The sequence below is a fragment of the Adiantum capillus-veneris genome, chromosome 23 (assembly GCF_014529385.1).
Source record: "Adiantum capillus-veneris isolate H3 chromosome 23, ASM1452938v2, whole genome shotgun sequence".
Taxonomy (NCBI): Eukaryota; Viridiplantae; Streptophyta; class Polypodiopsida; order Polypodiales; family Pteridaceae; genus Adiantum; species Adiantum capillus-veneris.
The window spans coordinates 30251605-30277485 of NC_140953.1; the positions used below are offsets into that span (position 1 = coordinate 30251605).

A 25881-nucleotide genomic window follows, 5' to 3' on the forward strand; every position below is an offset into this window, starting at 1 on the left:
CCGAAACAGTCCCGAAATTCAGCGATTAGAATATCTCAGATTTCAGCCATCATCGTCGTCGTCGTCGTCGTCGTCATCGGCATAGACCAAGTTGCATAGTCCATTTCATACGCATTGTACACCTTTGTGCAATCAAAGAATAGACCAGTCTCGCCGACGAGAGTGGGGCCTTCGGAGGAGGGTTTTACAACCTCTCGGGTGTCGTATCTCTTCTCTCTCCTTCTCTCAGTCTCATTCACTTGCACGCACAATATCCACTCGCTTTGTTCGTGACCATAGCACTCTCCATAAGACGGAAAGCTCTCTCTTTCCCTAAGAACTAAAAGGAACCTTGAGCAGTAAAGATCACTAATCTTGAGAAAATACAACATTCATTCCGCTGCACCTAACAATCTCTCACTGTTTTTAGGGTTTCGCCACTTTTTCTTTGCTGTTTTTTAGGGTTTCGAAATTGCGTTTTGGCTGTTTTTAGGGTTTCAACACTGTTTTTTGCTGTCTTTTAGGGTTTCGTCACCGTTTTTTGCTGTTTTTTAGGGTTTTGCCACTGTTTTTTCCTTGTTTTTAGGGCTTCAAATCTATGTTTTGCTGTTTTTTAAGGTTTCACAAGCGTTTCTTACTGTTTTTTAGGGTTTCTTATATTCTATTTTATTTTTTTATTGTTTTAGACTCTCTCTCTCTCTCTCTCTCTCTCTCTCTCTCAACTCCTCGTCGGCTAGATCTTTAAGGTCTCTGGGGATAGTTTCCAACGACGTTAAAACTCTCTTCTTCTCGTGTGTGTGTGTGTGTGTGTGTGTGTGTGTTATAATAAAAAGAGGAAAATGGTATACCTTTCTATCACCCAAGTGTAGAAGTATAATTTCGTGCTGTGGAGAGCGCTAGCATCAACCGAAGGACTCAAAGCCAAACCTACTGTGCCATAGGGCAGTCCCACAGACAGTTACACTGACTCTTCAAAGGATGGTGACAAGCTAACTGCTGAAAGGCCACTATGTACTAGCTAGCTCCCTAGTGCTGTAGCTCTATGTGCAACTAGCCACTAGAATAAAGTGACTCGCCGCGGTTGTCTCGCATCCCACAACCTCGCCCAGAAGGTTGACAAGAACTCTGCTCTGAGACCCTCCTCTTGCCAATAAGGTGTTGCAACAAGAGGAGCCTCTCTCCGTGCTGCCAGTATGTGACGTCCCAGTCAAACAATGTACTGAAAGAAAGGGACCCCTGCCGAAGAGCATGGGTCCCTCCAAAACCACTCTCCAGGATCCCACTGCACTTGTGCCAGTGGAAAGCTCTCCCAAGCCCAAAGCCTCCAATGGCATGTCTCAAGAGCTGCTGGGTCAAGATCGATGACACAAGTCCTCCCGCAGATGCTCACGACACGGATCCTCTGAAAACAACACTTTGCAACCTGTGAAGCCTCTACTGTGACTCTGTGTAACCGACCCTCGCCTTGAATCTCGAAGAACATCGAGGGTACAGTCTCTGAGCAAGCTCGAACTGCGATGAGGACCTCCTGTCGCGTGAAGGCCCCCATCCATGTGGGAGCTGGTGTCTCTAGAGGCGTGAGCCACTTAGCTGGTACTCCCTCTGTAATGTCTTGGCACATGCTCTGCACCCTTCTCATGCCCTGCAGTTGGATGCTCTGTAACTCCTTTGACAAACCTGAGAACTGCAGACAGTCACCTAGAGTGCATGTTGGACCCTCTGCCATGGGACCCCAAGAAACATGAGACCTACTACAACCAGGTGGCCTCTTTGAGTGCTGACCATGGGGTTCCAAAGAAGGGGCTGTCTCAAACGTTCCTCCTTGCAAGTGGGTTGATGCTGCTCCAGGTCTCTTAGCAACTGCGCCCAAGAACGAAGCAGACTCACAGTAAAACGATCCTCTTGTCTCCTGCTCAGACCGACTCTACGCATCTCTGTGAAGATCCATCTGATGGAAGGTCTCTAGGGGCCTCGTGTTTGAGGCACTTGAGCTCGAAGCTGCTGAAGCAAAAACTCCTTCCAAGGCTCCTCTCCTTGAAGCAATCCTCTAACAACAAACTTCCCAAGAAGGGCTTTGTTGTGCTGTGTTGGGTCTATGATCCCCAACCCCCCTTGAGAACAAGGTAGAGTGATGACCTGCCAAGCTACTTTGGCTCGGGCTATTTGAGTGTCGCGTCTTGACCAAAGAAAGTTCTTGATCAGCCTCTCTACGTGGGTGACAGGAACTCGAGAAGATCCAGCAAGATGTAATGTACCACATAGTAGCCAACAACACCTGGTTGGCCAATACAACTCTACCTGCCAAAGAGAGTCGTGCTGAACTCCAATGTAACAACTTCCTCCTTATGGATAGGAAGAGAGGACTAATCTGTTGCTCAGGAGACAAGTCCAGGCCAACCTGACAACCCAAGTAGCGAATTGCAGTCCCGGGGGGAATCCATTTAAAACCCTCACTAGGCAACCAATCAGGCGTAGGAGCACTGCCAACCCAGAATGTGTCACAAGACGGGCACCACGTCTTGTGACACATTGGCACCACGTGCCAATAGAAAAGAAGAGACTGAGCATACTTTTAGCACTTCAATAACAACTGAATTGAGAGAGAGAGAGACGACACGGAGTGGTGGAATTCCACCCCAAAGAGTATTGGCCCCAAAACCTTGGCGCCCCTTTCGGTATTTCTTTATATTGCATCAACTCAATACAAGCCGGTACTCCAGACTCTGCACCTTCTCGAGGAAGCATGCCAGAGAATGAGCCCTAGCCTCATGTTTAAAGGCTCTTGGCCCCAAAAGTACTTTACAGTAAAAAGCCTTCAAACTCAAAAGCATCTAGTGCAAAAGCAAAGCCAAAAAGCTGTCAGCGCAATTTACGAAAATCCGTACAGCTTGCCACGTCATCAGCCAGCACAAAACGCGGAAATCCGTACAACCTGCCGCGTCATCATGTCAGTGCAATTTTCGGAAATCTGCCACGTCATCAGTTTTGGCGTGTATCCGGATCGTGCTTTATTTCAATCCTTTATGTCACTTGGGGCCCCATCAAACGGGGTCCCCATAAGTTGGTAGGACTTCTTCTTCTGTTACTTGTTCTTCTTAGGGTTTAGGCCCCTTGGCCCATATATGCAAGTTGGCTTCATTCTTTAGGCCTTGACACGTCAACAATTTGTTACAGAATGTCACTGTCTTCCTCCAATTGATCAGTGCGCCTGATGCACACCAAAATGTCGCTAGAGCTTGCTCACATCTGTGAAGGTTGGACTCCTGGCTCTCCAAGTACAAAGCTGAGTCGTTTGCAAACTCAACATCCAGCAGCTCATCGCCCTGAATAGGGAGCAGTAAGCCACACAGACCAACCTATTGTGAAACCAAGAATCTGCTTGCCGCCTCAACGTAGAACAGAAAGAGGAAGGGGGCTAGAGGACAGCCTTGTCTGACCGAGCGTGTGAGCATGGAATGGTCTACTCTGTCTCCTGCCAAAAGCACCTGACTGTGTGCACGTTTGTAGAGAGCTAACACACCTCTGATCCAAGCATCTGAGAAACCCATCCCGCACAGAGTGCCCTCCAAGAAGTCCCAGTTAACTCTGTCGTAGGCCTTCTCAAAATCGAGAAGAAGTATCACCAGATCCTCACCTCGAAAGGAGCACGTAGAGCCCACCATGCTATGTATACATACATGAGGACTCCTGGACAGAGGAGGTTGCCCTACGCAAGGCACGCTCTTCTTGGACTTGAGCTAGACATTCTTTGCAGTCACACCTATCTTGGGGACGTTCGAATGCGGATTATTCCCCATCCAAACGTGCCTCGAAGATACTGTAGTTAGCTGCTGTTGCAGCATGAGTACTTTCTCGGTCTCCATGAGGATTGTTTCATGGAAGGTACACGGATTAGGTGGGCCCCAATTTCAGCGTCAGTAGGGTCGGGAGCTTCAGCGATGCGTTGTGGGCGGAGGGATGGATATTCTTATGCTGCGGGAGCTTCATCTTCGTAAGAGCCGCATTAGAGGTTGTGGTCAGCTTCTGCGTGGACGATATGAGACATTTTTTGGTCAGTTGCATTTGGACCCGGTGATATCCAGGGAGGGGTATATATGAGTATTGCGGACTCTTGGCAGCAGGACATTGTGGGCAGAGCAAAGAGGTGTACCCCAATGTGTCTACATCCTGTCAAGTTTGGAGGTGTCACTGAGAACTTGGCCAACAGCCACAGAGTTTGTACCAGGTTTGTAATCCCCAGGTCTCCCATGTGGTGAGAGAACTCGAGGGCCTGTGACTGCTGCCACTCCATTGAGTCCAGAGTCCACTGAGACTGGTCCCTGCCACAAAGGGGAAAAGAGAAGCCAACTGCTGTGTCCAGGGCTCTATCCCTCTAGCTGTAAGGAATAGTACATGAACTCTCAAGCAAGCTGCCTCAAAGTCTGGTGAAGGGTTGTCGAGAAACCGTGTGAAGTTATAGGTGAAGAAGTCCCACCTGCGACCAATATCAAAACTTGTCAGTCCACAAGGAACTGTTGCAAAGGGAGACGTCTGCACCAGAGGGGGCGTTTCCCAAGAAAGGCTGTCCCTCTCTTGCCAAGCGACTCGTGGCAACAACACTGCCAAGAGATCTCCTAGCAGCAGAGGAAGGTCCTACCCCATGGGGCGGCTGCGGGGCAGGAGCGGGGGAAGACGAAGAAGGAGGGGGGGAAGTGGGGAATGGAGGAGCGGGGGGCCAAGGAGCGCCTGAAGGTGAGGGGGGAGATGGGGAGGAGAAAGGAGACGGGAGGGGGGGGGGGGGAACTCAAGGGGAGGAGGGGTTGTCGCAGGCGAGGCTGAGGTGGAGGGTGGAGCTGGGACCTCATCTTGCTGAAGAGGGTCAAAACAGTTCCTTGTTGGAAATCGCTGCTGGTGGCTTGGAGCCTGGCGACCACTTGGAGGGCTAGGCTGACGTGGTGGCCCCTGTCGACGCCGACCATGAACCTGCTGCCAACCCTCCTCTGCTTGAGCCCCAGGCTCGGAGGTGAGCTGTGGTTGTCTGCCTGCTGTGCTGTCAGTCCTAGGAGGCCGGGGTTGAGCCTGAGGTGGAGGTCGGGGCCTCCTCCCTGGACAAGCCTTCGCAAGATGGCCACAGATGAAATTGATTCGGAAGGCCCGAATACTCTACACTCTGGCGCAACCAACCACCATTCACCCAAGGTAGTAGAATGACCTTCCGGAGGGTGTGGGTGTCCCGAACCAGAACACGTATTGTGGGAATGCCAGTTGCCTTGGCAGCTACAGAGGCTTTCGTGTGAGGTGTCTCCACGACGGTCCCAATCTTTGAGCCAATCCTGGGCAGGAGCGGAAGGTACTCTCTCCTCAAGCCGGGGAAGCAGATTGGAATGGGAAGGTCGGCCTCTTGGACAAGAACATCAGTAGCTGGGTCGAAACCGTGGCGCCACTATCGAAAATGAGCTCGAACTAGTCGGATGGCTAGGGGGCTCATTGCAATGACCTTGGACTCCATCTCAGGAGTCTCAAACTCTGTCTGGTAGTAGCCACGTCTGAGAAGCTGAACATTGAGGATCTTGCCCACCTCTGCAAGAAGGCGGGCCTAGAGGAGATCACGCATCTCCCGTGTGCTCGGTCTGGTGCTGAGAATCTTGCAGATAACAGAGGTGGCATGAAGGCGTGCCACCTGTGCCTCTAAGCTCGCTTGCTCTGTCGGAGAAAGAGCAAGTCGGATGGTGGGTTCTACGGGGTCGGACGAGGGGGCTTGAGTGGAGTCCCTCTGTGGTGGAGCGGAATTTTTCATCTGTATCTGCTGCTGCAAAGGCGAACGATGGGGAGTCGAAGGCGTTGTTGAAAACGAGGCGGGGCGAATCGATGCCGATGGGAAGCAGTATCGAGGGGGGAGTGGGGGAATGGCGATAGGATGCGGCAATGCAAGGGGGAAGGGGGGGGGGGGGGGGGGGGGGGGGTGGGGGGGGGGGGGGGGGGGGATTGAGGAACGGGCGGGGAGCCCAGGTCAGCGCGAGAGGGAGGGGGTGCGGCAGGCTGACAGGGACAAGGCAGCGCGAAGGGGGGCAGGTGGAGAGAGCAGCGATGGCGTGCGCAGAAGCAGCAGCAGCGAGCTAGCGTTGTAACCATCCATTCTTGGATTTACATCTAGAGGAATCTTTTCGAATGGATGATACATGGAGACAAGTCTTTATCCTTCAATAAGTTTACATTATGAGACCCTTTAATACTATCAAGGTTATCCAAATCAGCACTTTCACACTCAAGAGACAAGCTAACATGATTTCCATCATCAATGCCAACCACAACTTGGTATCAACTTCCAAAATTGTGCATTCTTTAGCATCCTCCTCACCATAAAACTACCTTTCGCACCACCTTTGGACTTTATGAATTTTTGGTAATGCCTTTTGGCTTAACCTCATGCATACTTGTGGGATTTAGAAAATCATTAAAAGAATTCAAATCAGAGTTTTCGCTTTCAACACATATTTTGCATCTCCTTTTGTAGTATCACATGCCAAAGGGGACAAGGTTGGTTAAGTTGTAGGGGAGCCCAGGTCACTTGGTTGAGGTGAAGATGTAAGAGTTGTGGAGGTAGTGGTAGAGGGGGAGGACTTCGACCTGGTAGGAAGGGTTGCACCTTCTCTGATAGGAATTTAAAGGGCTTCTCAGAGGACTCACAGGGGTGTCCTTAGACTGCCTGGTGCGGTATATACATGAGCACTCTAGGATTACCACTTAACGTGGTTAGGCTGAATAAGTTGTCCAGATGGGCTGAACCTTGTAGTTGGGACTAGTCGGCGGGCCCAACTGGGCTGCACCCACCAAGTAAGAACTCTTGTAGCTAAGTCGGCCACTCGGACTAGTCGACCTAATGGAAGGAACCTACTAGTCTTAGCCACTAAATGAGATGACAAAGCTGACAAGTTGCAATGGATTGAACCTGGACTAGTCGACCCCAAATTACTGAGCACACTAGTCTAGGAACCAGCCGACCTGTTGGAGCTGAGACCGATTGACCACCTAGAACCAACCGAACAGTTGGAGCTGAGTGGACCACTCGACCACCGAGAGTCAGCTAGTCGACTTGTTGGAGCTAAGTCCACCTATTGATCACTGGGACTAGTGAACCTGTTAAAGCTGAGCCGACAAGTAGGAACTAGTCCACCAATTGGAGCTCAGTCGACCACTGGGACTGGTCCACTCGTTGAATGTGAGCCGACAAGTCAGGATACAAAAAACTGATCTGATAGCTGAAACAAAATAGCAACTGGTGAAATAACAACTGAATTGAACATGGACAGCAATGACAACATAAATTGAAAGAACAATAGCAGATATATACGATGACAAGTATCAAAATATCTCCTCCAATAAGATCAGCCGCCTATTGTGGATGATGCGGCCACAATGACCAACTAATCACTACTCATCTACACCACATTGTGTAAATGGTCGGCTAGCGAGTGGCTTGGGCCCACTGGTCTAGACGCCATAAGTAGGTGAAAAGGTAGGTTGACTCGTTGAGCCTAGGCCATGGGCACTAGTCTAGACCCTAGAGGTAGTTTGTGTAGGCGGGCTACACCTAGTACCTACACCAATGGTGGTGTGGAGAGGAAGATCAGGTTAGTGAAAGAGATGGCACACACTCTCTTGCATCACGCCTTTCTTACTCTCCAATTTTAAAGTGGAGCTGTGGCGATATCAGTTTATCTAATCATCTCTCTCACAAGAGCGGTAACTGTAGAGGAGGTGGTGCTGTGGAGAGGAAGATCAGGTTAGTGAAGAGATGGCACACACTCTCTTGCATCATGCCTTTCTTGCTCTTCTATTTTAAAGTGGAGCTGCGGCGGTATCAATATATCTAATCATCCCTCTCACAAGAGTGGTAGATAGCATCACGCTAGAGGAGGTATTTAGATGTTGTAAAGTCACTCATCTTCATGTTTTCGCTTGCATTGCTCATGTTCATGTGCCTTAAAAGATGTTAAATTGAGAGAGATATATTTTGTGCTTTTGCTTCTCGCTCCAAAGGGTTTCATTTTTGGAATTCTTCTTGGGGGATTTTATTTTGTGCTTTTGCTTCTCGCTCCAAAAGGTTTCGTTTTTGGAATTCTTCTTGGGGGATTTTATTCTCTCTCATGATGAACGGTTTGATGAGACAATATTAGCTTTTGATTCTATTGGAGCTTGGTCAAATCTCATAAATGTGTCGATCCATTTCCATAGTGGAAGTTGTTGAGCCTCTACTAGCTCCTCCACTGCGTCTCACCGCCACCACCTCTCCTACCTCCCTTGTTGGTTCTTTACATCCACATTGTGGCTCTGTAGTAAACTCTGCAATTCATTGTTAGCATCACAAAGTTTCTGTCTCATACTCACCAAGCCTCTACCTCGACGAGCCGCAGTGTGGTGTTGGACCACCCATCTGGTGCAGAAGAGGAGGTGTTTAGAGATATGTCATCACCACGATGGTGGCATTCTTGGTTGCATCTCATGATTGATGGCCACAATGGCCCTCCACTATATGGTTTAATAGTCCATTTTCCTTATTAATTAGCTTCTATGCTGATGTGGTGTATCTTTGGACTGATGTGGCACATTTATTAGGGTTTCTGTCACGTTTCAGTATTTTGGCGTTGTGGCATTTTATTGAGGTTAGTCAGCCCTACATTGGGACGCCTCCTATTTCTGAGACTCTAGGCCATTTTTCTTATATATAAGTGACACATGCCCCTCATTCTCAAATATCTAGTTGTATGAGCACTCTCTTGAGTTATTGTGAAATGATTGCTCTTGGGTTCATTCTCACTCATTCTCTCATTCTCATTGTTCGCATTGTGTTTCTCTTCTCTCTTGTGTTCTCCTCTCTTCATTTCTTCAAGCTCATGAGGCGAGTAAGTGGGTAGTCAATGGGGGAGGTAAAGTAACCATTGTGACGTGTTTTTGCAAAATGATGCGGGCCACCCCAAAGACATACTTCCATGTTTTGTGATTCTTTTGGAAGTCTCATTTTCACAAATCATTCATGTACAAGGTGTGCATATGTGGTGTACGCTAGGTGTCGCTATGGATGAGTGACGGCTACTGGCGGGGTACACAATTTTGTTTGTTTTTGTACATACAAGTGTGGGGGCTCAAAAGAATGACAAAGTACACAAAAGCCACAAAGAAAATGGAAGTTTTCATCAAGTTTTGGTTGTGAATGAGTTGATGTTTCATCTGTGGAGGAGAAAGTTTGTGTTGCTGCAGCTTGCGGTGGTGGGTGAGTGTTTGAAAGGAGAGGTGCCTGTGTGTGTAAGGGTAGTGCGGCTTGATTTGAGGGTGTGTCTCTCCTCAAGAGGGCCATGAACACGGTGTGGATCTCTGCACTTTCACCCCTCTTGTTGTTCTTTGGCGATGAAAGTTGTGAAGTGGAGCTCTCTTGTGTGTGCTGGTCTACGGCTTAGGATTTTTAGTAAAAGCCCTTTGTTATACATGTGAATGGAGAGTAGCTCCCCATGCTCTCCATGGTGTTTTCTAATTTTCCTGGCTTAATATTACGATTTTGTGTATAATCTTGATTGGAATGGTTTTTGATGAGTTTATGTGCATGTTTCAGAGTAGCTATGGAGCCCCATCTTGCATATGTAAGGGTTGTTGAGATAGGTTGAAGCTTGTGGCTTTTATGCTAAAAAGCACGGGTTTTCCTTTATTTTTCCTCGTTTTTTCTCCAAAAATTTAGTGTTTCTATGCTTCCTTTAGTGAAACTGATCATAGCTAGGGTATAGAGGGAAGCTAGTTGAGTTTAGGCAGGGTTGTTTTCGAGCAAGGGTAAGATAATTTTATGAGAGGAGTTTCACATAGGTATCTTCGAATGGGGTTGTTTCTTCCTCATCTTCCATTTTGGATTTAGGAGGTGTTATAATAGAGGCCACCCCCGAATCCTACACAGTGTAAGAGTTTGGCAAGCCAAGTTCACTAGAGATATGATTTGCCAGACCATGAACTTTTCTCTGAGACCTGGGCCTTATGTTTATGCTTATGTATTTGATCAACCTGATGTTTGGGTGCCATTAAGTATGCATCATCAAAATCATCAATGTTGTCGATGCTGTTACATCTTTCATAATTCTCATCATTGTTGGTATCAATGATGTCGTCATCATCTCCATCATGTCCCATGTGTACATGTGTCACTGCATGTGTGCTCGTTACATTGTGTGCAACTAAGATAAAAAAAGAGATTATGGAAGTAGTGAAAAGTGCAAGGGTGCTTGTAATTTATGGACCTTCTGTTGAAAAGTCACTGCAATGGGATACTGTATGCCAACTGATGCATGTTTTCTTAAGTTTGCCGGCTATAGAGGATCTACGGCACTGCCTGGCAAATACAGGGCATCACACAAAGCTCGTGGAGTCATTTCGTACTGCTTTGCGGCATAGATTGCTTACTGCTGGTGCAGCTACAACTGATATCTTGCTTCAATACATCTCTACCATAAAAGCATTGCGCACCATGGATCACACTGGTGTTTTCCTTGAGGCTGTGGGAGAGCCAATCAGAGAATATCTACGAAGTCGGAAGGACACAATTCGCTGCATTGTAACAATGCTGACAGAGGACACTGGTGCCAGTGGTTCTACTGCGCTTGGAGGGGTTGGAGAGAGCCTGTTGGAGGAGCTGAGTAGAGGAGCAACAGTGATAGACAATGTCGACAGTGAAGATGAGGGAGTTGCAGATGATGAGGATGCATGGACAGCTGCTGAACGGTAGGCAAATTTTCTTTTGACAAAGCCATTTTGACTGACAGTGTGGTAGACCCATTCTCATATGTTGGAATGTTCAATCCTGACAGCTGGGAGCCAGACCCTGTAGAAGCAGATCCATCTAGAACAAGTAAGAGTAGAAGGTCAATGGATATTATTGGAATGTTGGTTGGTATTTATGGGTCTAAGGAGCTATTTGTGAATGAGTATCGTATAATGTTGGCGGAAAAGCTTCTCAGTAAATCAGATTATGATATAGATCGGGAAATTCGTACCCTAGAACTTCTGAAGGTACCAGGTCACTCATACTTTCTATTTGCATTAGGAGGACAAAAGTTTCATCTAAATAGCTCATGAGTGCCATGCCATGCTATTAAGTTAAACAAGCTCCGATACTGCTGTATTGAATGTGAATATGTCATTGCAGCTGCGATTTGGAGAGAACAGCATGCACAGTTGTGAAATCATGCTGAAGGATATTGCAGACTCAAAGCGTATTAACTCAAATATTAAAGCTAATACAGTTGCAACATCTCCAAGGGCCAACAAAATGCAGCTGCAAGCTTTTCTAGGCAGCTCAGCAGCTCAAAATACACCAAGTGTGACTTCCATATCCAGAACTGCAGATCCTGGATCACGGCTAGCAGCTTTTGTTGCACGAGCCAGGGGAGTGTTTTCACAGTCAGAACAACCACCTGGAAGCTCTTCTAATGCCAATGAGGAACCAGTCGAGAAAGATTTATCCCTAGAAGCTGTCAATGCTACTATTATCTCCTCACTATTCTGGCCTCCTTTCCAGGTGTCAAAGCTTTTCAGCCCTATAGCTAGCTACCTTGAAGAGCCAACGTTTCACCATGTGCTCAGTTTTCACATTACGGGTCTGCTTTGGATATTTTGCAGGTAGAGAACATAAAAATTCCAGATGTGGTGGATAATCTTCTTGAAGATTACGCACAGAGATACCATACACTAAAAACTCCCCGCAAGCTTCAGTGGAAAAAGCATCTTGGCATTGTGAAGGTATTTTTGGATTTCTCCAAAATTTGAGCTTTCAGTTGAATTCACAATTTTTTCTTTGAACTCTGTGTAGTTGGAACTTCAATTTGAGGATCGCGCAGCTCAATTTATGGTGTCACCCATGCATGCGTCTATTATTATGCTGTTTGAAGATCATGCTAGGTTGGTGTTTTTGCACTTTTGACATTGCTCTTGTGAAAGAAATGGTGGTGCTAATGTAAGATGGTCTGATCATGATGTTTTTTATACTAGTTGGGCAGCCACGGACCTTGCCTCTGCCCTAGGAGTGCCTGTTTCAACCCTTCGCCGTCGAATCATGCTCTGGGTTAATCAGGTTAGACAGCATGGGCGGCTTTTCAACTCTAAGTTCTGTTATTCAAACAGGGTCTTTCCTTAACAGAGCAGATCAGTTTAATTTTACTCTTCAATTGAGTTATGGCAGACCTTGGTGAAGAGTCAAGAGCTGGGTTTTGAATGGGTGAATGGTAGTAGGGAAAGGTCCACAGCACTTTATCATAGCAGTTGTATGTTGAATGTAGGTTCAGCTCTTTTTAACTATAGTGGTTGTATGTTGTATGTGTTTAATTTAGAGATGAGCGGCTGTAGGTCAAGCACCATCTTTCACCAATATTGTGGTCATATGTTCTACTCTGCAAATCCCCAACAGACTTTGAGCTTGTGCTTGTTATCAGGGAGTTCTTTTGGAGTCTTTAGGTGATAAACCTGGGGAACTGTACTATACCATCATTGAAAACATCGGAGATGGGGGAAGCCGAAATGGTGTGGCCACAAATGATACAGCTGTACCGCTTTTGGGAGAAGATGATGGAGAGAGTGCAGTTGCTTCCATGGAAGATCAATTACAACAGGAGATGAATGTTTATGAGGTGATTTGAGAACTCTTCATTTGTATGTTTTTATGACTGTATTTTAACGGGTGGCTACTAAGTATCGTAACTTGTTATTTTGTCAAAGAAAATACTCTTGGTCTGAATAGAAACAGAAGAAATCATGAGTAGTCAGTTTCCAAGTGAAGTCATGCTAAGGGTGTATAGAGGTGAATGTCATGTTTCAGGCTTTTGCTTTGTGCAGCAAAGAGGATATATGGTAGAGCTACTTATTATTTCCTACCATGAAGGGCTGTGTCTTTACATAAATGCCTAATCCTTGTAAGGGCATCGCAAACATTTACACTGCAGACACGACTTGCCACGTCAGGACATGCTTGGATTTATAGAGTCTTTGAATGCATTACTACAGGATTTTCTTGTACATAGCAAGCAACCATATGCTGTAAAGCTGTGTGTTGATGTCCCACAAAGATGCCGTATTGATTGTGCAAGAGTCTCATATATGGAAGGGCATTGCCAGCATGTATTCCTAGAAAGAAATAAAGTGACAGTATTTTAGCAGGTTTTTCTCAGTTTTAGCTTGTTATATTTTCACCATGTCATCCATCTTATCTGACTTTGTTTTCATTTTCTTCTTATGTGTAGTCGTATGTGTTGGGAATGCTAACAAATTTCGATGCCTTACCTCTGGATCGCATCCATAATATGCTGAAAGTAAGTGTTTCTCGTTTTTGGCTCCATCACATCATGCTGTTTTTTATTCAGAAAAACAGAATGACATTGCAAACGCAAATGTGACACATAAATCTCATGACACAGCCTTAACTTTCTGCTATTGATCCAGCTATTTTTTCTAGCTTTGTGAGACATCTTGGAAAATCTGATGGTGAGTGAAGTAGTGGTCCGTCAATTTTATTTTGGTGCCCAGATTGAGCAGGTATTCCATACTACATATTAGAAGAGCTTCTTCTAAAGCCTGCAAATACAGGTCCTCACAATCTGTGTGCCTAGCCTTTCTACCCAATCGCACTTTTGAGACTAGTACTATTGCAGAGAGTCAGAAAGCCATCATAACACCCATTCTTAACATTTGAAATAGTGAATGTGCCATTGTATTCCTTGCATTGTTAAATTATTTTCTGCCAGTTCTATCATGGTCCTGTGCTCTCCCTGCCGACATCTTGTTGTAAGCATCCTGCAACTGCCAATAAGTGATCGAGATTTCTATGGTGATGCATGGCTGTGATCTTGCCTCTTGACTGTTATCGTACTTCTCACCATGTTGCATCTGCCCTTAAATTAGCTGCTCTGCTATAGATGAGTGTCATTCTGTTCTCTGGACACGAGCGTTTGCATTTGTGCTGAAATTTGGCCAACATTGCCGATGTCATTTGTGCTACTGGACTCTCTTTTACACTTCTCTGCATTCACAAGACTTTCCTATTGGGCTCTATGGACTATACAGAAATCCCGAAACTGCCTACACTCAATGGAAACTTTGCATTCTTCAAGATTTCTTTGGGACAAAGGGTATTCCATAAGGGATTGGATATTGGAACAAGGACGAGAAACTATTCCAAGAGATGAACACCGTGAGAGATCTTCTGAGAGTAATTGTAACTCGTCTTTTGGTTGTTTTGCATCAGCCAAGTTTATAAAAAGATAATGACTTAATTGTGGGTGTGTATCTTTGTGCTAGATGTTTGTGTCAGACCCTCCATATGATAAATCTCTGCAGCAGCTGCAAGGCTTTTTGTCTGGACTAGTGGCAGAAGAGAAGCTAGAGGTACGGGATGGCTTGTATAGGCGGCGTCAGCAATAAGGTAAAAGGAGCTCTTTGTGCAAGGGAAGCGGAGAGCCTATTTGTGCAGGTCCTTAATGTACTGCAGGTTTTTTCCATTTTAAAATTTGTAATTTCGGAATGGTGGAAAAAACTGTCAAAGTTGTAAATGAGTTGGAAGTAGCATTTTTTGAACAGTCCGGAAAAAAAAGAGGGCATTCCTCCAATATAGTGAAGCTTATACATAGCTTTACCCAGTTCAATTTTGTTTCTTGTACCCAGAGGCACCCTGCTTAGAGTAAATATTTTCAAAATCATTCGAAGCAAGCCTTTTTGAATAACCAATTAATTGGCTAGAACTTTCTTCCATGGCATTAAACATGCCACGTGTATCACTCCAATAGTGTTGTGTATTCCCAGCCAATGGTTTTTATTGTCTTCTCTTTTGGTAAGCATGAAAGTTTGTGTGGGAATTCAACAAAAAGTTACTTCGAGCGAAAGATATATTGACACATGTATCACCCAAGAGATGACATACCATACACAAGGTTGGTGAACATCTTGTACACTACATTTGGCATGTTTCTAAAGCAAAGCTGAGCCAAGCAAGTCGTGTTTTTGTAATGAATCCCAATTAGCAATCTCATCGCAAACTTGTTTGCCCATGTTAGCTTCTTGCACAATAGCAATTTCATTCAAAAGGTGACATGCATTCTTCCATCATGTGAGATGCATTCAAGATGCAAGCATAAGTGATTGCATTTGGAAAGAAGATATGTTTGTCATCCTCTAAAAATAGCCAAAATCCTTTTGCCCTTGCCCTTATTTGGACATCCATGTTGATCTAACCACCTTGTCTATGCATAAACACGTTTTTAAAACAGTCCCTCACTAGCAATGTAGTCAAGAATTTGTTTGCCCATGTAAGTTCCTCGCACAATGCTGCATGGCAGGTTGTTGCATAAGGCTAGATGCATTCAAGATGCAAGAATAGGTGATTGCATTTGGAAAAAAGTCTTCCTTTGCATCCTCCAAAAACAGCAGAAATCCTTTTGACTTTGCCCTTATTTGTCACGTCTTGCAATAAGTGCATTTCAAGAAATAGTATCCTAGACAGGAAGCTTCTCGATTACATTTTGTGACTTCATCAATACTAGAAATTTGGCCTACATGTCAAACAAACTATTGCTAAGTGAGACACCTTTGTTTCAACAATCGTTGACTAGCAATCTCATCATAACATTTTGTGTAATGTTGTAGGCTGAGCCATCCAAAAGCATGTTTTTGAAATAGTCCTTACTGTTATAAATTCTTTTGCCAAGTTGTTGCAAAGTCCTTATTCATTCAAGATGGAAGCATAGGTGATTGCATTTTGAAAGAAACTTTTCTTTGCATCCTAGAGTCTTTTTTACCTTAATTACAACATTAACCCAAGAGGTAGTTTCCTAGAAGCAAAAGCTCAGTAAACACATTTCCAATTCTGCAAATACACCAAATTTGGCTTGCATCTATAAATAAATTACATCGACGAAGATGCAAGCGCAAGTGGTTGTATGGGAAGAGAAGCCCTTGCTTAGCAACCATGGATAGAATTATTTTGTGAGCTTAACCAAACAATGAATGCTCCACTCTTGCGGATTAGCTGCATTGTGGGAACAATAAGCAGATATGGGTTGAAATATTTAGAGTGCTTTCCTCTCCTTTTGAAAGTCTCCGGAGCTGGAAGACAACATCAACCGTATTCAAAGTGTTATCAGAGTTCATCATCGACCTCGCCCAAAAGCTTCAAAAGTAGGAAGAAAGCCTCGAATAAAGTAGTGCTTAGCTTCTTGAGTATTTCGTCGTTTACTCACCAGCATTCATAATGTTGGGTTAATTCCGCAATCATTGCATTCCAAGAAGAGACTACATTCCGAACACGAGACTCCTCAAAACAATTGATGCTCATGTATTCTGAAACTTGGACGAAAGACAAAAACTCCCAATTGAAACACCAATTGAGCCGATCGGACCGGTACGGAACCGGCCCTCGGTGAATCTTTGACGGCCAATATTTGGCAATCGGGACTCCGATCACTAATCTGTAAAGACCGACATGCTCCTCATAGTGAGCACCTCAAGCCCATGCATTCATTTCATTTTTGTCCCTTCAATTGCAGTTGCCCAATCCGGTACATATTTGTAATCGACTAAACTTCAAACTACCATAACTTTTGCACTGTAGCTCCAATCGATGATCTGTAAAGACAGGCCGGAAGAGTACTTCAAGCACTACAGTTTTAGATCATAATATCCCATATGTGTTCACTTCAAGTATAGTCCTTTTTGACATCATTAAGGAATATTTTGGCCCTTTTAGTCGCATTTGACATACATTCAGCATTAAACTTGGCCTGTTACAAGGCCCTAAACATTGTTCATCAATCATGTACGCTTCAAATAAACTTGATGTGTATTTTTTTGGCATCTTTCTTAGCATGGGAGCGGAGCTGCACGACAGCGGGATGTTCACACGGTCGGCGTTGTAGTATTGAGCTACCTTGAAATCGTTTCCTACTGAGAAATGGTATATCGATACTCATGCTCTCTTTGCTACAGGTGCCCTTTTGGGGTAATTTCCTACGTAGAGATAGACACAAAAGATAATTTTTCTCCATGTACTTTGCGTGTTCTTCCAAAAACAACGGCTACTCTACTTCTTCTCCTTATTCTTCTAGTTGTACTCTAAATCTCACTAATACAGGCAAATACGATAGCCTTAATCTCTCTTTTCACCGAGAAGATTAATGGCATGCATTGCTTTACCATATTACTATACTAAAATTTACCATAATTACACTCCTAATCTTACTAGCCATAAAATCCATTGTACTCGCTAAGGAAATTTTTATACAACCATGATAATCCAAAATTACTAAACAATCCAAGAACATTTATAATCTTAGGAAATTGAAGATAATCACCTACATATGACTTCAAACAACAAATAATTAAGTTTAAGGTAAGCATGACTAATCTCTAATATTGATCTTCACATCTATGATTATTGTGAATCCAAGAGTGTATCCATAATACCACTGCTACAAAGGGAGACACAGAGAGCCGTGCAAAATACCCAAAATAGCACACAGCAAGCCATAAATTAAAAAATATACATACCTGACAACTCGCATAAATCCATAATCGCGCTCAACACGAACAGAGAGAGATCGAGAGCGAGTTAGAGTGGGAGCACGTGCAAAGCACCTCCTAGAACAAAGTGCTACATTGGCACAATGAGAGAGGAGAGGAGAGGAGAGAAAAATAACACGCAATCTCCCCGTGCAAGAGTGACCATTCCCTCTTGCACGTATTTACTTTATAGATTTCTTGAATGGTCAAAGAGAGTACAAACTGGCCGGCCGGTCATAAATGGAAAAAGCTCATAAAAGAGCACTTGAATAATAAAATGTGCATGAAATATATATCTGTTTGCATAGGCTTAGATCGGTCAAGCTTTTTCCACATGTCAGCTGCAATAATTAGTAAAATATCAATTCCATTACAGTCCCTTTCCCACTTTACAAAATGAATTTAATACCTAGGGCTCTCTTGGCCAGTGGCCAACTTTACACTGCTCATACTCATTATTAATTATACAACGCGGATGTAGCACATGTAAACTCATGGTGATCTGAATAAAATTAGAGACTCTCATATAACTACAAAAGCTTTTCGAAAAATAATGGATACCAAAATTTGGGACTCAAAATGAAGGGGGCAACTTAAAGGTTGCTCGTCTGGTTTGGCTGCCAACATTTCCCCCTTCCTAGTCTTTGCACTTCTTCATGCAAACTATCTTGATTTTCATCTGGATTGCCTTCATGTTGTCTTTGATGCTGCTGTGGTAGTTGCTTGATTATCTAATTGTGGGAGTCTTTAATAATCCAGGGTGCACTTCTCGAGTGTGCAGGTGAGTAGATTGAACTTCTTCACTCTTGCTTCAATTTCAATATTTGCTTCCAGTTCTTTGAAGGGATTGTTCATAACACACTTTGGTAGGCTATATGGTGGGTAATAAATTTTTTATCATGAGGTTGAAAATTGAAGAATTTATTTTGAAGAACCCTCTCATGAATCCCTCCTTAAAAGTCTGCATAGTGAGAGGGAAAAAACATGATTCGGACATACATCCCCATGGTTACGTTGTGACTTGGAATCTCTGTCTTGAGGTTCTAGCATAAGCCTCTGGTTCCTTCAAGGAACACTTTCCAGGGATGTTTCGCTGCCTCTATATCCTCAAATGTGGTGATATAGGTGACTATCATTTTTGCAATCTTCACCGGCATTTGGCATGTCAAATCCGGGACATCCTTCATATGTGTGATGACCCCTTGTAAGTTGTTCACAATAAACCTTTCTATGGATGGAAAGTTGTTTGGTGGTTTGGTGAGGATTGGATAATTAAGCACCATTGGTCGTTTGCTCTACCATGCATAGAAGTTATCCCAGGATTTTCTTCTATTGATAGGATAGAAAGGAGGATCGATCTTGAGATGCTACGGTGCGTTTCTATAGTTGGTTTCATCATGTGGATGCTTTTCAAACCATTTCCTCCATCATAGGGGTTGATTCTCAAAGATTGTCAATACTTGATCTACAATTATAGGAACATCCCTGTAATCCCCTTTTTGGTTTGGCTTCAGAGCTGGCAGCATTTTCTTCTTCCAAAGGAGGGATTCTTGCTTCATCAGTGGGAGAGAGATCATTTCATGACCATGATTTTTGACTACCTCATCAGGTGATATCATCAAAGGTGTCGTTGCTTCTAGAAATTTAAGCTTTATATTGCATATAGGCTTTGTGTGATGGATCTTGCACTTCCAAATCCATCTTTGTATTTCCTTCCTCACATCTCTTCTGTCTTTCGTGTCTTCAAAATCATGTAATCCACTCTCTGTAGAATTTCTTGGCAGATCTACAAGGGGAAGGTCCATGCTTGCATGCTCTTTGCCAGATGCAGGTGGTAGAATATCCATTACTATTGTCTGAGCCTTTATGGCAATAATGGCCACATCTTTCTTTTGTAGCTCGATGACATGTGCCATGCTTGCTTGATCTCTTTGTCCTTTTGGCTTTGAATTTCCCGATGTCCAGCAGTTAGTATCCGCCAGTCATATCTTTCTTGGGTCAGCTGATCTTTGAGAGTGTTCAACTCTTGCATTGTGATGTTGTAGCTGATGAAGTGGAGGTGGGGGCTGGTGTGTCCTGTATCGCCAAAAACATTTTGAGGGTTATTTTGACTACTACACCATATGATTCCCCTACCTTTACATTTCTTTGGTGTTCTTTGTTACGCTCTTCTTCCAACCGTTGTTGATCGACTTGTAGCTAGGTGTTTGCCTTGCTGAAATCTTGAGCTTCTTTGTAATAGTAGGCAACATTTTCTTTTTCTCTTTGTAGTTTAGCCTATAGCTCTAACTGCATGATTTGAAGTTCTTCAAAAGCAGGTCGCCACTACGGACGTCCATAGCATAGCTTTCTATAACTAATGTAATGTCAATACTCAAGGAAGCAACTCGGATGGGGCACGGAGACTCTTTAAGGGTGTCAACCTCAATAAATGAACCTACGAAATGATGATATCTCTAACACTAACAAATCTATCACTCTTGGATCAAGCAAGCTGCCTATGTCCTATGTCACCGCACTTACTCATGAACACTTTTCAACACTCGAACGAAGTCCAAATGCTATGAAACTTTGGGAAGGAGGTCTACAACGCTTAGGGGCACTAATCTACCAAGTTTAATTGCAATCCAATGAGGTACCAAAATCATGATCAAGGTCCTGGAATCTTCAACAAAACATACCAAAAAGGTTTCCCTAGGGTCTAGGATCATTCTCCTATGGTCGGAATATCAAAAAACAATCATTGACATGCTCAAAACAACAAATTTAGCCTACTATCACATAGTTGTAAACCACAACAGAATCGACAATTAATATACTTGAATGAAAAAGCAAAAGACAAGGAACACATAGCAAGTTTTGGAATCAAAATGTGATTACCAGAGCTCAAGATTTGATGGTTACAAGGTATATGAGAGTAGCCGCCCTCAGTCATACGCTCCAAAACTCAAGACTTTGATAATGATAAGTATCCCTTTTCCAATTTACAAAATGAGTTTTAAACATAGGGCTCTGTTGGCCAGTGGTTGACTTTACAAGGCTCATACTCATTTCAACTCGGATATAGCACAAGCAGACTCAAGGTGATCTGAATAAAATTAGAGACTCTCATATAATTACAAAAACTTTCCAAAAAAATAATGGATATCAAAATTTGGGCTCAAAATGAAGGGGTCGACTTGAAGGGCACCCGTCTGGTTTGGCTGCCAATAGCCAAGTATAATGACAAAGAGTGTGTGTGTGTGTGTGCGCGCACATGCGTGTGTGTGTGTGTGTGTGTGTGTGTGTGTGTGTGTGTGTGTGTGTGTGTGTGTGTGTGTGTGTGTGTGTGTGTGTGTGTGTGTGTGTGTGTCTGTGTGTGTGTGTGTGTTAACCTACTATGCAAGGCGGCCAAAACTCTATTTTGATATTATAAGATGAACACGACCATAAGTAGGAATTTCACGTTTACTTCTAACCATGTGCATGTCATGCGATGCTTTTATGAAGTAGCATCAGAGATGTGAGGTTACCACATGTGAGTATATAAAGATGTATAAGTCAGTTGGTGCTAGGTGAGTGATGCCATAAAATGGCGAGGGAAAAAGGAAGACCAAATGAGGTTTTTTATCCTGTTGATATTCCAAATGAATATTTTTGAGAGAAAGATAGATAATCAGCCATGTGGAAGCCTGACTTTCTTAAAAGAGAACTTGTGTGTGTATAGAGCTCTAGCCAACTCAACTTAAAAATATATTGTCTCATCTAGATAAGAGTGTGAGGGTCTCTCTCTCTCTCTCTCTCTCTCTCTCTCTCTCTCTCTCTCTCTCTCTCTCTCTCTCTCTCTCTCTCTCTCACACACACACACACACACACACACACACACACACACACACACACATCCAAACTTGCTTCCCTCACATTTTTAGCCATGACTTAGACTTACACAATTTCGTCTCCCAACCATAGTGTGGGCTCTCCATTGTGACTCTCCTCACCACAATTTTGGAGCATCGAGAGTCACTCATCAACCACACACATACTACATCACATGTAACCTTGGTCCCATATGTCATATTTGACCTCCGACGATAATAATAAAATCTATCTATTTATATATCTCCCCTTCTCTCTCTCCCTCTCTCTCTCTTTTCTTTTGGTTCTAATAATTGGTATTTGAAGCCTATAATAAAGATACAAAGGATAAAAGTTGCAGTAAGATTTGCTTCCTCAAAGAGAGCAGCTTGGAAGGACCGGTTCACTTGATTGGGAGTGTAGGCAAAGCCAACCATAGTGTAGGAATTAAGGAGGGCGGTGGTGCCTTGCTTGGCCCAGGACTTGTTGCCATCCGCATATTGGATTTGTCCAACACCACCACCGCCATCATCCAAGTTCCAAAAACCTACCCAGCATGGTTGCCAAAGAGCTTCAGAATTGTTTCTAGGCCAGAAAGAAGGTTGGGGAACTTCCCAAAGTGCTTCTTCCAAAAATTACAGGACCCATCTCCACATCTAGGACCCAAAGACGAGCCGCCACCCTATAGAGAGGTTAGAGGCAAGCCAATGAGAGGAGATCTAATGGGCTACCCAGTGATGTCCAAAGAGCCAATGCTTGGAAAGAAAATGGGCACCCCTAATGCTTTGAGATGATAGGGACGACCCAATATAAGGTGTTGAAGGCATCCCCACCAGTGCTCAAAAAAAACATTTTTCCAAAAACTTGGCTAACCTACATATATGAAACAACAGAGGTAAATTGACAAAATTTGAAGGTTTTAACACCAAATACACTAATTTTTTCAAAATTTTGTAGGTTTTCTCACCTTCAAATATTAAATCTATAGGTAAATTTCAAAATTTGTAGGTGGGATTACACTAAGCCTAGGTTTTTTTCGAGCACTGAGATTCCCCACGTCAACAGAGGAGCCAAAGCTTGGTCCCCCGCTTCCATAAGGTGGGGTCAATGTAGAAGGCAATGTATATTTTGGGGATATTTCCACATCAAGAGTAAGGGAGATTTCCCCGTTAGGAGTGGGCGGGGTCTATCTGGGAGAGCTTCTCAATGATGAGGGGAGGAGCCTGAGAAAGAGGATCCATTGCTAGGGCTCTTGGAATTCTTACTCTTCTTGTGGTGATGGTGGCTGTGAAAACCCTAACCCAGACGGAGACCCAAAATCTCCACCAAAAGGGGACAAAGAGCTGTATGAGCCCCAAGCCTCTTGAAGATGGAGAAGAGCTTCCAGAGACTCAAAGAGCCTCCAAAAGTGGAAGGTGGCTCGTACATAGCTATAGTTGTCATTCAGCAAGCGAGGTGATGCTCTTCCATCAATGACATAGGGAAGGTTGATGCTCAACATTAGTAATAGCATGAAGGGGACACTCTTTCCTACCATTGCTACAACCTACATTGCCCTCCTCTCTCTTGCCCACTTGAGATGAGAGAGAGAGAGAGAGAGAGAGAGAGAGAGAGAGAGAGAGAGAGAGAGAGAGAGAGAGAGAGAGAGAGAGGGGCGGGGGAGGGGGGGGAGAAAGAGGGAGGTAGAGAGTATGATGACATTCCAGCATGGTGCTACAAAATAATTTGTTCACCTCTAATTATTTGCTCCATGCAAAGCTTGCACACAAAAATGTAGGCATTGATGGCAGGTAGAGAGTATGATGACATTCCAGCATGGTGCTACAAAATAATTTGTTCACCTCTAATTATTTGCTCCATGCAAAGCTTGCACACAAAAATGTAGGCATTGATGGCATCTACAGTAATAATACAAGCTAAGGCTATATAATTCCCATCACAATAATCGAACATGGGCTTGTTGAACACCTAGTGTGTGTTGCAATCATTAATCATGACCTACTTACTTAGATCAGACTCACTTTGAGCCAAACAATTACTCTTTACACAAGATTCATAATTCAATTCCTAATTAGTGTCGAGTGTGGATTAGTACCCTTGAATATATGGAGCGTGCACTTCTTTCCATATTGTGTAATAGCTGTTTTGCCCCAAATTTCGGGGAGAGAGAGAGAGAGAGAGAGAAGAGGGGGGGCGGGGAAGGAAAGTGATAGAGACAAAGGGAGGGAGGGAAGTAAGGAGATAGACAGAGAGAGAGAGAGAGAGAGAGAGAGAGAGAGAGAGAGAGAGAGAGAAAGAGGGAGAGGAGGAGGGAGACAAATGGGGAGTGAAAGAGAGAGTGGAGAGGAAGAGAGAGAGAGAGAGAGCTACCAATGTATTCATAATTCCCTAATGTGTCACCGTATCTTGCCAATTGTGTGTTTACACAGTCTAATTTTTCACTAACCCCTTGCTAATTTGACTTATTTTTGCTAACTTACTGATTTACTATGAAGGATTGGAGCATTTGGCCACTCAATTGATCTTCAATGGAAAGGTAATTAAGGTGGTATTCTCAACCTCCCTAGAATCTAAAGATGTGTAGAATTGTGTAGAGATCCCACCATGATGCAATGTAATGCTATGCTATGTTGACGCAATGCAATGTCGATGTTATGGATTGAAAATTTTTCGATTATTCATTTTCACGTCGTCGTAATGCCGAAATTTTTAAGATTTGGTGGCGCATGAATTTGACAAGTTTCAATTGCTAATTGATGAATGTGTGTTGCTAATTGGGTGCCTAATTGAGTTAATTGTATGCTTGGACGGTCAATTTCAAGTGTGTGTGCTTCTAATTGAGTGTGTGTATGCTAATTTTAGGTGTGTGTGCACTATTTTGCCCATGTTTGTGCACCTAAAAATCAACGTGTGCGTTATGATTTTTCAATTTTGATGATTGATTCGTGCTGTGTTCATGCCCAAGTAATGATCTATGAAGTCACATTGCAAATCCGACAAGTTTAACCCTTTTGTGTGCGCACCTAAAGATTGGTAAAAACTGCCAATTTTTTGGAGTGTGTGTGCCTAAAAAGTGTAAAATTTACATGATTGATGTGTATAATGATTGATCTCTGCATTTTTGTGCTCAAAACAGGGATTTACACATTTCAAATTGCGTCAAATTTTGACCTAAATTTGTCGATAATTTTGTCGGTTTAATTGCTTAGTCTTGATTTTATTGATGAAATTATTTGGCAATTGATTTGATGTGATTTGTGTTATTTTATTTGGCTGCACTATTCCCCAATGTGTAGAGTATTTTTAGAAATTGTTTGGGTATTTTTTGGATAATTCTAGCAATTTTTTGGTAATTTTTGCTAATTTTCGCATTAATATTTGCTTAATTCCATAAAAATTTGATATTTTGCGATCTTTACAAGTTGTTTTGAGTATGTGTTAACGGCTTGATTTTGGGCGCATTTGGGCTTTCGTTTGCCAAATTTTGAGCATTTTGCTATTTCCGGGGGTCGGGTTAACGATTTTGTTCGAACTTGGCATTTTTTGTAAAAACTGCTATTTTTGGTGTTCTTGTGCGTGTCGAAATTGTTTGATTGTGATTTTCGATGATTTTCTAAGATTCCTAGAATTTTTTGGAAATTTTTTGGACTTTTCTAATAATGTTTTGGATTTTCGGAGGAATTTTAGCGATTTCGGCCTATTTTTGGCATTTTTGGACGTTTGGAAATAATAAAATGACCAGTTCTAGTTGCGACGCCAGGGCTTTTCAGCGCATAAAAATTCTCCGTAGCGGATAGATCTTTATGGTCTGCTGGGATAATTTCCGCCTACGTTAAAATTCTCTTCTTCTTCTTCCCTTTCCATGTGAACCCACCCTCATCCAACTCTCTCTCTCTAGCTTTCTCTCTCTCTCTCTCTCCTTCCCCTGCCAAAACTTCGATTATTAACCTTCTCTCTCCTCCCCTCACTCTCTCTCCTCCCCCTCTCACATAGCGATTATTAACACCCCTCTCATTCTCTCTTTAACTCACTTTCTCTCCTCGCTACATGCCAAACCCCGCCCGCATTTTTCGTTGTCAGCACACACACACCTCCTGACATTGTCTCTCCTTTGCGCGCATAACCGGGCCGCCTTTTCGTTTACCTCCGCAATCAGCCCCGACATATGCAACCCACGTGCAGTCTCTCTTAACTTTCTCTTTTTCGCTGTCTTTCACACATACACACATGCGTGAACACACCCCTGCACACACACTTCATTAACCTACAAGAAGACACACAAAAGAAAAAAAAAAGGACCTCTCTTTTCATGTAGTCTTCTTTCTCTTTTTTTGTGGAGCCCTGTCTTTTTGTTTTTTTTGTCATTGATTTTTGTATTTTATTCATTTCATTTTGTTTCTTTTCACTTTCATTTTAATTTCATTTCATTCCCTTTAAATTCCATCACACAAAAAATAGAAAAACTCACCAAAAAATCTTTTAAAAACTCATAAAAATTTAAAAAAAAGTACACAG

At 43.4% G+C, this 25881-nt stretch overlaps 1 protein-coding gene and 1 pseudogene across 3 annotated transcripts in view; one reads left to right on the forward strand and one right to left on the reverse strand.

Annotated features, from left to right (window-relative positions):
* APC2 (anaphase-promoting complex/cyclosome 2) overlaps window positions 1–14802 on the forward strand; it is a 175235-nt gene extending 160433 nt beyond the window's left edge. For 2 of the 3 annotated variants that reach the window (XM_086497066.1, XM_086497065.1), the window contains 9 exons: window positions 10297–10716; window positions 10803–11004; window positions 11141–11512; window positions 11614–11733; window positions 11804–11892; window positions 11983–12064; window positions 12423–12617; window positions 13227–13295; window positions 14281–14802. In XM_086497066.1, coding sequence (XP_086353192.1) covers window positions 10297–10716; window positions 10803–11004; window positions 11141–11512; window positions 11614–11733; window positions 11804–11892; window positions 11983–12064; window positions 12423–12617; window positions 13227–13295; window positions 14281–14403 — 1672 coding nt within the window. In that variant the 3' untranslated portion in view covers window positions 14404–14802. The other variant, XM_086497067.1, reaches the window with a different exon arrangement.
* Window positions 14803–20579: 5777 nt separating this feature from the next.
* Window positions 20580–22903, reverse strand: LOC147427581 (uncharacterized; annotated as a pseudogene).
* Window positions 22904–25881: the final 2978 nt, after the last annotated feature.